At 42.6% G+C, this 12,888-nt stretch overlaps 1 protein-coding gene and 1 non-coding gene across 3 annotated transcripts in view; both read right to left on the bottom strand.

The window, feature by feature from the left end:
• Rab3gap2 (RAB3 GTPase activating non-catalytic protein subunit 2) overlaps window positions 1-12,888 on the bottom strand; it is a 79,960-nt gene that overhangs the window by 38,349 nt on the left and 28,723 nt on the right. For both annotated transcript variants that reach the window (XM_050148135.1, XM_050148136.1), the window contains exons 4-9: window positions 12,035-12,116; window positions 9,713-9,760; window positions 9,561-9,636; window positions 8,962-9,063; window positions 6,028-6,127; window positions 4,297-4,395 (exon numbers count right to left, since the gene is read on the bottom strand). In XM_050148135.1, coding sequence (XP_050004092.1) covers window positions 4,297-4,395; window positions 6,028-6,127; window positions 8,962-9,063; window positions 9,561-9,636; window positions 9,713-9,760; window positions 12,035-12,116 — 507 coding nt within the window. The remainder of the gene's footprint in view (window positions 1-4,296; window positions 4,396-6,027; window positions 6,128-8,961; window positions 9,064-9,560; window positions 9,637-9,712; window positions 9,761-12,034; window positions 12,117-12,888) is intronic.
• On the bottom strand, window positions 2,525-2,656 carry LOC126505416 (small nucleolar RNA SNORA36 family). Its single transcript, XR_007592899.1, has one exon. It is a non-coding gene; the product is annotated as a small nucleolar RNA SNORA36 family (small nucleolar RNA).

Genomic DNA, 12,888 nt, shown 5'->3' with positions numbered 1-12,888 from the left:
CCTTGTACTTCCCTAACTCCCAATCCTTTGCTACCCCTATGCTCAACACGGCAGACTGTCTGGCACTAATGTCCCCTGCAGACGTTGCTAGCCTGACCTTTGCAACAAACAATACTAACTTGTTCTTCTACCCTACACACTTGTACACTGGCAGCTGAATCTAGATGAATGATGTCTTTTGTCACAAATGCTGGAACTGTGCTTCATGCATAAAGGTGACACAGCTCACTGAGGACCCTCTGCCTCTCCCATCCTTTCCAAAACTGTGAGGCCACTTAAAATTTCATATTCATTGTTTTCATTAAGAATGATGTAAATCTTTTTGTGGCTGAGGAAGCTTTCAACTATAATTTTATATCCTAAACTGAGATTTTCCCATTCGGGTTGTAAATCTTGTCATTGCATGTTTTCTTTAAACACAAGTCCTTTCCATACTGTGAAACACACTCGATTTCCTCTGCACATAAATCCCCATGAAGTCAAGCTCGCTAGACCACTTCCACGTCTACCTCAGTACCTATGAGGCCTCCTTGACAGCGTGACATGTGAACAGGGGCCTGCACTGAGTGAGGGGAAAACCACATGGTTAGGTGGTACTGTTCCCAGCAAGGGTGCAGCAATTTCAATGTTTTGCAAAGACCCCTGGGTGCTCTGAGGAGCTAGATTGACAAAACTGGATACAGTGAGAGACAGGTTGAGAGACAGGGCCAAGCAGCACCTGGGCAAGTAATGGGCACTGAGCAACTGGGAGGGACTGAGGAAGAGGGGAGGTGGATGGAAGAACAGTGAGAAAAGAGTAGTAAGTGTGGGGCTGGAGAGATGGCTCAGTGGTTAAGAGCATTGCCTGTTCTTCCAAAGGTCCTGAGTTCAATTCCCAGCAACCACATGGTAGCTCACAACCATCTGTAATAAGGTCTGGTGCCCTGTTCTGGCCTGCAGGCATACACACAGAATATAGAATATTGTATACATAACAAATAAATAAATATTTTTTTAAAAAAAAGAGTAGCAAGTGTGAGGAAGAAATAAAGAATTTAACACTGGAGGGTCAAGTCTAGCCATCTGTGAAAGTGTTCAGAAAAGGAGCTTAAAGAACTGGTCAGCACTGGAGAGGAGAGTGGAGATGCTGTAATTTTATTTCTTGTTATTTTTTGTTACTTTTGACAATAGGAATTGGACACATTTACTGTGAAACAAACCCACCCCAGTCTGACTTCTGTTCTTCCCTCTCCCCCACAACTGCTCAAGTCAATGGAGAGCTCCAAGCTGCCAAATTCAGTGGGCCATGCTGTCTCCAATGCTGGTGTTTCACAGTATCCCCAAACCATTTGTACCTGCAGTCGCAGCTGCCTCTGACCCCAGATCACACTCCTACCTGTCTGCTTCATGCTCTCCTAGAATGTGCTTTTACCGGAAGTCAACATGCAAAAACGTGACTCTTGACTTTCCCTCCTTACTTATCTTCCTCACTCTCCTGTCAGTGAACAACCTGCTCCTCCACCCAGCGGCTCACACTACACAGTAAAGACTTCACCTGTGATCCTATCACTTAGGAGGGTGGGCAGGGTGGCTCCTTGGGTGGGTCCTCTTCTCTCACTCCTCAAACTCATACCTGGGCAACTGTACAACGCACTTAATATTACTGCTTCTGCTCTAGGTCCACGAGTCTCACAGGCCGGCATTACCAAAAGTACTCCCATGGCTTTGCTCCCTCCTCCACAGCTGTCTCTAAATAGCACTCAAGGGTTACTTTTTGTTTTTATTTGAGAAAGGGCCTCTCTACAGAGTCCAAAATTTGAGAGTAAGATTCAGCTTCCTTATTTCCAGCTCTGTCCTCTGCACATCTCCATCCTGACTTCCTTTATCACACTCACTCCAACTATCAAGCCATGCTGACCTCCCTTGCTTCTCAAAACCTTTCAGGTCTTTGGGGTCCTCAGAACTATATTGGTACTGTGCCCTCTGTAAGAATGCTCTGACTACAAATTTCCTTTCCTGCAGCTGCTCCTTCTCCCCCTTCCTGTCTCAGCCCAGCTGTGCTCTCTGGAGAGACCTGTCTTAGCAGTCTGTCTATGTGCGTCCTTTACTCTACAGCCGTGACTCTCAGCTTTCCTAACACTGAAACCCTTTAACACAGGTCCTTCTGCTATGGTGACCCCAACCATAAAATTATTTCATTGCTACTTCATAACTGTAATTTTGACACTGTTATGAATCAAAATGTAAATATCTGCTACACAAGCTATTTGATATGCAACCCCTGTGAAGTGGGTCACGACCCACAGGTGGAGAACCACTACTCTAGAGTATAACCCCCTACTGAGTCCTTCCACAAAGCCGACCAGTGTTTTAAAGCACTACAGTTAGTCATTTAGTTGTGTTTATCTCTATCCCAGAACGCAAGCTTTCTTGGGGCAAGGTCAAGACTGCTACCTAGGGAATCCTAGGTATTTATTTACTGAACGAGTTAAGATTTTACATAAAGATGTACATAATATAAGCTTATTGTACCTTTTGTTTTTTTATTTGTAGGCTGGGGAGTAAATGAATAGAACAGTGTTTTCTATCCAATCATTTTCCCCAGCCAGCTTCAATGTTCCAAAGTTTAATTACCAGAGCAGGGAGGAGACCCTGGGCTGAACTCAACACTTTGGGAATTTTATGTTAGTTAGAAATTTTATTTCTCTTAGTGAAAAATTGAAGACACACAAAACTGTTTATCAATAAGGCATCTGTTAGAGTATTCCACACAGGACTGTGTAGACAGAGTCAGCAGGTCTATGTGCAGGCTTCTGTCAGCCCTCCACACAGCTCCTGCCCTTCCTAGACCAGACTTTCAACAGTTCCTGCTGACTTCTGACTGAATTCAGACAATGCGAATCCCATGAGGAGACCAGGGAGAGGAGAATGAAAATGGGACATCTTTTCCAGGGCTCTTTCCCTGAAAGCTGGCTGTGACCCTTGAGAAAAAGTCATCCTGCTCCTCAGGTGCCGATTCTAGTCACTATCTCTAAGTTTGAGGAGGGCTCTCTGCCCTTAACTCTACCAGCTTGGTTGGCACTCACTGTTTCTCCACCATGTTCCGCAACTCACCACAGACCAACACGTGTGTTGGCTAGAGGCTTTGTTCTTTTACTCTCAGATTAAGTCAAGATGTTCAATTCTAGAGCTTTCTCTTTCTCCTTCATTCCTACTACAGCTGTCTACTCTTTTTTTTTTTCTGGTTTTTCGAGACAGGGTTTCTCTGTGGCTTTGGAGCCTGTCCTGGATCTAGCTCTGTACACCAGGCTGGTCTCGAACTCACAGAGATCCGCCTGCCTCTGCCTCCCGATATGTATCCTTTAATTAGCCTTGTGCTTCTAGACAGTCATGGCTTTTCATCTCTTTATTTCTGCTTTGTTTTAGTTTTTCTTCCTTTCTTTCATATGTATGTATGTTGTATTATATTTGTCTGTCTGTCTGTCTATCTATGAGTCTCATATAACGCAGTCTGGCCTCAAACTCCCAACCCTGCCTGGAGTCCTGAGATGACAGGTATGCACCAGCCTATCCAGTCTTTGATCTCTATATTCCTGAAAACTAACACAATAAGCCCCCAAATACTGTCATGGGAAGAAATCTGCTTTATGTATGTTCTGCTGGTCCAATATAAGATCATTACAAGAATCAGAGTGTCAGTAGATAAGTACATCAAAATAGTGAGTGACTACTTGACAACTGCAATATTAATGCTGAGGGTGTAATTAAGTCTTTACTAAAACTGCTATTTTAGCCGGGTGGTGGCAGTGCACGCCTTTAATCCTAGCACTCAGGAGGCAGAGGCAGATGGATCTCTCTGAGTACAAGAGCTAGTTCCAGAATAGCCAGAGCTATACAAAGAAACCCTGTCTTAGAAAAACAAACTAAAACAAAAATCAAAAAATCCTGCTACTTTATCTTAAAGATATAAACCTAGCTGAAAAACTTCCCAGTGTCTCACTAAAGGCAATGGATTTTTTTTCACTCACATAGGAATAAAATGTCAATTCTAATAAATTAGACGCGTCAATAAAAAAGTATAAGAATAAAAATAGAGGGCTGGGGAGATGGCTCAGTGGTTAAGAGCATTGCCTGCTCTTCCAAAGGTCCTGAGTTCAATTCCCAGCAACCACATGGTGGCTCACAACCATCTGTAAAGAGGTCTGGTGTCCTCTCTTCTGGCCTGCAGGCATGAATGTAGGCAGAATACTGTATACACAATAAATAAATAAAATCTTTAAAAAAAAAAAGAATAAAAATAGAACTAGCGATACTTACCAATACTAGCATGATCAATAATAGTGTCAATATCTTGTAGACCCCATTTCTTATAAGCTAACGGTGGTGGTTGTATGTTCTCATTGCCTGATGCTGCAGCTATCAAAAATAAAAATGAGATTTTAATGCATAAAATGATGTTTTATCAAAAAAATCTAATATATAATTTACTGTTCTAAAATGTCCACTAATAAGAAAGTACAGTAATGAAAAGTGCATAAAATGAGATTTATTCCTGCCATGGCAACAGACATAAAAATGCAACTGCTAAAGACCCTGCTGACCCCGGTCCTGAGGGAGCAGTGTCTCTGCCTAAGCCTGCAGTCCTTCAGCTGCCCAACAGGAGAAAGAGCTCAATGCCTCTAACACTGCCCGAGTCCTGGCTCTCAGCCTGTTCTGTGAACCTGGGTGCCGAGAGAGGCTTGGGGCACCTATTGATGCCATCTGACCTCTACTCCCTGGCTAATAGGACAGACTTTATCATGGTCTTATTCACAACAAATAAATAGGGATTGTGGTTAAAATTTAAAAAAAAAAAGGCTGACAATACCAGTAACACACTTGTCTTTTGTTAGTTTTTAAAATTAAATTGTTACCTACAAAATACTGTCATTCTCTTTTGGTAAATATATTAATGGTGACTATGTTTTTAAGCAAAGACTCACATACCACAGTTCATTCTGAATTTGAGATCTTCTCACCTTGGCCTGCCAATAATGGTGATTGCTTCACCAATCTCAAAATAATGATGCTATAATGGGCTAAATTTAAACAATTTAAAAGATAATGAAAATAGGTATAAAAATTCAAAGTAACCTGATGTACTTCTAAAAAGAATCACAAAATCACAGACTGCTGAGACAATCTGTCCACTGAGGTATAGTAAAGGTATACAAAGGCTAATTTCCCCTCAGAAGAAACTGCCTGTTTTGCACCTTATGTAAAGTTAGCTTGGAAATAGTTCTTTGTCTTTGTTAAGCAGCAAACATATCCTAAGGACCTGTTCTCAGGGGGCTGGCAAGACGGCTCCATCAGTATTCCACACAAACACCAGAACCCCAGCAGCTGGGTGAAACTAGTTACACTGTAACGGGCCAGTGACTGACTACACTCACTGCAGGGGGATGGACGGCGGGTCCCTGGGCCCACTGGCCAGGCTCAGTGACCTTGTCTTGAATAAATGAACAAATTAAGTCAGCAGCAAGTGGAGACTCCTGAGGGAACACCCTTGCTGTTGACCCTGGCTTCCCCATGCTCCATCATCACCACAGTGAGGCTCCTTGACTATCCATGTAGTTTGCACCTCATAACGAAGTCCTCATACATGAAGTTTAGACCTCCGGCATCTCTTCATTGACAAGTGTTTCAAATAAAGAGGCTGAGCTGACCTGCTGGGTCCTCTCCCCTGTGAGGACATGTGCCAACACACACAGACGACTATCCTCAGTGAAGTGGGAGGATTTAGTGCTGGGTCTGAGAGTGTCTCATCTAGGGAGAGGTTTGCTAGCTGCACCCAAATCCTCTCCCAACCAAGCTGTGTTTCTGAGTTAAGTGAAGAAAACAAGCTGCTCTCAGGCTGCTACAGGCCACTGCCACATCTGAGCTGCAAGGGGGCTCCAGCCCCTGCTTGTAAACAGCACTCCCTGCAGGAGACTCCTCACGCATATGAGCAGGCCACACTAAATAGAACTATCACCACCAGAATTTAGACCCTTCTTGCCAAAACATTACCTTTTGCCACCTGGTTCCGACAAGCACGGAGGGACTGAAAAAGACTGAAGCCATCAATGGTCACAATGGCGGCTGGATATAGGATGCTCAGTTCTTCATTCTGTGTGGGGATAAGGAAAAACAGATACAGCAAATTAACCGGTGAGGATCACACTCAGTTCAAGGCTATGACTGAACGGTTCAACTGCAGACACAAGGCACTCAGAGGAAGCGGCACAAGGAAGCAAGAATTAGTTTCAGGGCGCCTTCTGGCCAAAGACTTCAACTTCCTCTCCAATATGTGTTTCCCATGTAGTAGGAAACGGTTCCTGGATAAGGGCGAGAGTAGAAATCTAGTTTCAGGTCCGAGAAAAACAGTCACTATAGAGATGTAAGTCACTGTTCAAAACACAGGGCGTGGTGACACAAGCCTTTGAGTCCAGCATTTGGAAGGCAGACAAGTTCAAGGCCAGCCTGCTCAACAGAGAGTGTTTTAGGACTGTCAGAGTACATAGAGGAATCCAGTCTTTAAAAAAAAAAAAGAAAAAGAAACAAAAAATAAACAAACAAAACACCTCAACAACCTAAAAAGGCTCCCTTGAAATCAGAGGCCTGTCCCAATACTCATTCTCAAATAAACTCAAACATATTTGCTTGAGTCTATCAAACACATTTTATTTATTTACTTATAATGTACACACATTTGGCCTATAGCACACTACTAAGTGTGGTGCCTCTAATTACCAATGCTACGGCTACCAATTTATTTATTTTTCATCTATTCATCCATCCATTTATTTACTGATACAGAGCTAAGGACTTAAGTCTTGTACACTAGGCAGGCATTTTGTCAATTATGCTTTATTACAATCTAATTTTCCCATTTTATTAAGGACATAGATATGATTTAATTTTGTTTTTTTGACACAATCTCCTACCTCAGTAATTTTTAAAAACCCAATTTCCAGCAGGGCATGATGAAATACACCTGTAATCACAGCACTGGGAAGGCAGAGGAAGGAGGATTGTGGGTTCTAGGACAACATGAACTATTCAAAGAAATGCCAAACCCCCAAACAACAAGCACACCCCACAGGCACCCCTGACTCCAGTCTCTCACACTGAGGTCTAAGAACCAGTGCTCCAGAGGCCCGTGGATGCACCTATTCCTTCTCTGGGAGCTCTTCTAGCCCCTCCTCTGTGTCAAGTCAAGTCTGACTTCAGACAAACTTTGATTCTTCTGCTTGCCAATCAGGCTCTCTCTGTTTTCTACGGGCTTCTTTGCCACCCCGTACAAAGTTCTACATTTGAGCCTTCCCTCACTTTTCTCCTGACTCCTGGAAATAGAACCCTTTCTTGTAGGGAAGGGCTGCTGTTCATTTCCCGGCCACCCTGACTCGAAATAATCACACAGAAAATATATTACTTGTAATACTGTTTGGCCTATAGCTTAAGTGTATTTCTGGCTAACTCTTATATCCTAAACTATCCCATCTCCATTAATCTGTGTATCACCACGTGGCTGTGGCTTACTGGGTAAAGTTCCGTCTCCAGCGGGGCTACATGGCTTCTCTCTGACTCTGCCTACCCTGTCCATATATCTCTTCCAGCCTGGCTTTACTCTGTTAAGCCATTGGCCGAAAGCAGCTTCTTTATTAACCAAAGGCAATAAAACATATTCACAGCATACATCACCTCCCACATCATTTTCTTCTCCCAATAACCAATTAAACTGCAGCCCATTACCCTGGGCTCACAGCAAATCTCACCCCAGGAATTTCCTCCTCTTGGCAGTCAGCTCACCCTTCCCTAAAGGTGTAGTTTATCTTGATTGTATGACTGACTAGCTGTTTATGTTATTGATTAATTCATTCTTAGATGATGACAGACAAAATCTAGCTTCTCACACTGGACTGCTTTTTCTATAACTCCTGTAACTTACTGCACAATTTAAATTCATGTATGCATTCAGTATATGTTTGTTTAACATGGAATCTTCTGGAACTAAGTGGCGCAAAAACTAAGATTTGTTATAAAGTTTCAACTCTGTATATTATAAATGGAATAAAAGCATGCTGGTTCCATAGCGCTGTGGTTACTGTTTTACTGTGAGACAAGCACCTTTTTTTACAATAGGTAATTTTGACATTTGAATTAAAATTTAAAAGATATAAAGTTTCATTAATATATTTCCACCTTAAGTTAGTCACTGTAGTGTTTGGCCCCAATAGATCTGAATGCCTGTCACCAAGGAGAGGTACTATTAAGAGGTGTGGCCTTGTTTGAGGAAGTGTCACATGGGATTTAGGGTTTCAAATGCTCAAGGCAAGCCAAATGTCTCTCTCTCTTCCTGTTGTCTGCAGATGTAGAACTCTCAGCTCCTTCTCCAGCACTATGTCTGCCTGCATGCCTCCATGCTTCCCACCGTGACAACAGTAGACTAAACCTCTGAAGCTGTAAGGCAGCCCCAATTCAATGTTTTCCTTTTAGAAAACTTGCCGTGGTCATGGAGTCTTTTCATAGCAATAAAACACTAAGACAGTCATTTTAACACAAAATTTTGTTTATAAAATACAAAGACTGGTATTCTATTTAGTTACAAATTACATTTCTAGACTATGCCAGCTCAGCTAACTGTGCTATCATAAGACAAATCTCTCAATTTCCAGGCAAAACAGCAAACAAAATTGCTTCAAAACAATGTCACCGTTACTTTTTTCTAATTGATTTTTACATGTATAGTTGTTCTGTCTGCATGTATGTCTGTGTATCATATATGCCCAGTGCCTATAGAGAGAGTGTGTCAGGTCCCCTGGACGTTACAGGTGGTTTTGAGCCACCATGTGCATTCTGGGAACTGAATCTGGAAACCCTGCAAGAGCATCCAGTGCTCTTAACTGCTGAGTGCTCCCTCCAGCCCTGCCACTGTCACTGTGAACATAATCTTTACATTACCTGCTCGGTCACTCCAGGGTGTCGGGGGATTTCATAGGTCCTGCACTTAAGCTGAAGCACTCTGTCCTCATTCAAAAGTTGTGCAAGCAAAAGCACACCACTCTAGAAGCAAGCACAGAAAAGGGCCCTGCTGGTTTTCTCCAGTGTCACTGAACGGGGAGAAGGCAAACAGTCCATTTCCCAATAGCATCCCAAGGACACCGGTCCTCTTTTTTGCAAGTGGACAGCATCTCTTTCTTTTACAGACAGCTCCTCACCTGTCCTTCTTTCACTCCATAAAGCAGTGGTTCTCAACCTATGGGTCACAACCCCCAAAGACCATTGGAAAACAGACATTTACATCACAATTCCTAATAGCAGAAAAATTACAGTTAGGAAGTAGCAACGAAATAATTTTATGGTTGGGGGTCACCGCAACATGAGGAACTGTGTTAAAGGAGAACCGCTGCTAAATTATCAGTTACTACTTCCAGCATTCATAGTAAGACTACCCTCTTAGATTCCCGGCTGCAGCCTTGGTAACGAAGTCACCGGTGGCACAATGGGATGCACAGCACTGCGGTCAGCTAGCTCTCTCTACTGCTGGAAACCCAACTCACCTCAGTGTAGAACCGCACATAACCAGACGTGAACCCCACCACAATGCAGGTCCAGTCAGGACGCCCAGTGGAACTCCTGTCACGAATAAAATTGATGATTGTAATGTCTTGGCTATCAAAGCAGAAGGGACACAGCCTGTACTCATCCTTACCTCTTCTGGCTTGCCAGTGGGATGCAAAGAGCACTGGTCACACACTCCCTACAGGCAGAAACAAAAGAAAATCATGAGCTCAGACATTGTGCTTAGCAATAAAGTGAGTGTGTGTGTGTGTGTGAGAGAGAGAGAGAGAGAGAGAGAGAGAGAGAGAGAGAGAGAGAGAGACAGTCTCCCTATGCAGCCCTGACTGGCCTGGAACTCAAGAGAGACTCCCCTATTTTTACCTTCTGAGTGCTAGGGATTAAAGGTGCACACCACCATGTCAGAATTGTTTCTTCTCTATAAATTAATATTGAAAGACAATAGATGGAAGATGATATCCTGTGGAGCAGTTTTATTTAACACGTAACTGAAAACAATAAAATCCACACACATAACATGTAACAACAAAAAGCAGTGCTTTTCCACTTGGTATTGACATGAAACAAGGAAAAACTTTATATAAATCACTGCACAGAAAACCTAGAAATTCTCAAAGGTTGCCAGGCAGCCATTTCCCAGCATCCCTGTCTTCTGCAGTTCAGAGACACCCTGCCTGCCTCCTTCGTTTGAAGTGGGTGCAGGGCAGAAGGAACTGGCTACTGGATTTCTGTGGGTGTTTGATATTAGGAACTTGAGATATTTTGCCCAGTTGGGCTCTTCTTTTACATTTGAAAGTCACTGATCCTAATAAGCTATTTCTTTTTTAAAAGATGTTTATTTTTTGTAAATGGGTGTTTTAACTACATGTATTCTGTGTATCATGTGTGTGCCCGGTGCCTGAGGTTTTGGAAGACGGTATCATATCCTCTGGAATTAGAGTAGCTGAACCTGAAGCCTTTGCAGAGCAACAAGTGGTCTTACTACGCTGCCTCTCCAGCCCCCTATGACCTATTTCTAAGCACATATGAAGGTTGTTTCTCAAAAGTGATTTCTTTTCCCTGACATGTGAACTTGAGATATTGGTAGGGGCTCAGAGAAAAAGACTTGAAATCTAAACATCTACTGACTGGCTTTGCTTAAACCATCAAACCAAAAAAAGCTGTTCAAGGCAGCTCCACAGACCATGTTCAGCAACCAGGAAGCAGTCCATCTTCCCTTGTTGTTGCTCAGGTGGTATATCTATCTGCTTTGCATTTCTGACAGAAATGACGTGCCTTAGAGTCCATGAGAACGGCGACTCTGTCATGCTGGTGACAGTAGAAAGCATCTCACTGAAGATCTACAATGCACGGGCATGGGTGGGCATTTCCCATTTGACTGGCCTTCCACAAGATTCTTATTCATTCTGATCACAGCTTTGACACGGAATAACATTTAGCTCAAGCTTCCAGGCTATCATGTCCACCTTATAATCACTCTAGGGAATCATGGTTCTACTTACTAGGTAAATAACTTGCATTCTAGAGTTTAAGAATTAAAGTAATACCTCTACTTCTAAGTATGAGCCTGTGACGGCTGGTTTTTGTCAGCCTGACACAATTGGGAGTCATCTGGGAAAGGGAACCCTCAGTTGATAAAATGCCTCCCCAGATTGCCTGTAGACAGGTCTGTGGGGGCATTTTCTTGATTAAAGATTGATATGGGATCCAGCCCACTGTAGGCAGTGCCATCTTGGGGAGGTGATCCTGGGGTGTGTAAGAAAAGAGGCTGAGCAAGCCAGTAAGTATCATTAGTCAGTGGCCTTTGCTTCAGTTCCTGCCTTAAGCCCCCAGCCTGGAATTTAATGATGGATTATCAGCTGTAAGGCAAATAAATTCTTTGCGCCTTGTTTGGATCATGGTGTTTATCATAGCAATAGGAAGCAAGAGAGGACAAAGCCCAGAGGATAACGACTGACCTTACTTTCTGTAGATAAACAAAGCTAGTACTGGAGAACAAAGGGGAAGACCAGTGCAAAGGAATTTTATGAGATGCTTTCTGAAACTTCCTCACATTCTTCACAGGCTGTAGAGATGGTTCAGCAGCTAAGAACAAGAACTGCTCTCGCAGAAGATCGGGTTCAGATCTGACACCCTCATTTGACTTCTGTGGGTACCAGGCACATTCTTGGTGCATATGCCCACATGCAGGCAAAATATTCATACACATAAAGTTAAATAAATAAGTCTTTAATTTTATTTTAAATTTTATTCAGATTAGGGTTTATAAAAAATTGTAAGAGCAATAAAACAAATAACAAAAACTAACCAAATAGTTCTCTACAATCAGTAAAGTTGGGAAGGACACACACACACAAACACACATACATACAAAACTTGTAAGCAATGAAACAGATGCATTTACAAACACACCCATTTTGTACATCTCACACACAGACTGACAGATAGTACCTACCCTTCTTCCACACTCAGGGCGCCACTCCAACCAACAGCAAACTGCATTTCTTCCTTCCCTTTATCACCATGCTTCCATTTTGCTGGGGAAAAAAAAGATAAAATAAAACCAGTAATTTACTTATAAATTTTGATCTTTCCCCTTTAAGAAGCTGAGTATAAAACAGTTCTGTAGAGCCTGACTTGGGTATTCATTACAGATCAAGACACGTTTTTAGTTTTTAAGAGCATTTCTGTAGGACCATCTGGTCCCCTAGCCTTTGGTCTCCCCTTCCTCCAGTTTAAACCAACTTATTACTCTATTTAAAATTTCTGTAGAATAAAGTTATGAAAGCACATGTACCACCATACTGGCTTTATTGAGAAGACTACTTTTATTTTCAAATGGCAAGGGAATGTTTTGCATTAGAGTTTTGCCATGGGAATGAACTTTCTCTATAAGACTACCCACAAACATCTTATACATAATCTTCCTTTGTTCTATGGTGTTTTTCAGCCTGTGTAGCTCCAAATCTTAATACTTAATCTTCAACAAAAATCTGTGAGCTGAAAACCTATGCACCAAGTGAAAATTTACATCGACTTGAGTTTTCAAGCTGCAGCCACTTTCACTGTGTGAGGGGCCAGCTGCAGCCCCTTTCAGCACTGAGTATCCCTCAGTTTTTAAGGACAGCTTAAAAACAAACGACAATCAGAGGCAACGCAGAATAAAAAGGAAGTATTCTAAGGAGAAGGCTCAGCCTGTTAAGTGCTTGCTGTCCAAACATGAGGACCTGAGCTCCATCCCTAGCACTCACTCTCTCTCTCTCTCTCTCTCTCTCTCTCTCTCTCTCTCTCTCTCTCTCTCTCTCTCTC

Source organism: Alexandromys fortis, unplaced genomic scaffold, assembly GCF_014885135.2.
Source record: "Alexandromys fortis isolate MF-2015 unplaced genomic scaffold, M_Fortis_MF-2015_v1.1 scaffold_62, whole genome shotgun sequence".
Classification (NCBI taxonomy): domain Eukaryota; kingdom Metazoa; phylum Chordata; class Mammalia; order Rodentia; family Cricetidae; genus Alexandromys; species Alexandromys fortis.
Note: the sequence above shows the minus strand (reverse complement) of the source record. Positions and strands in the feature narration are given on the sequence as shown.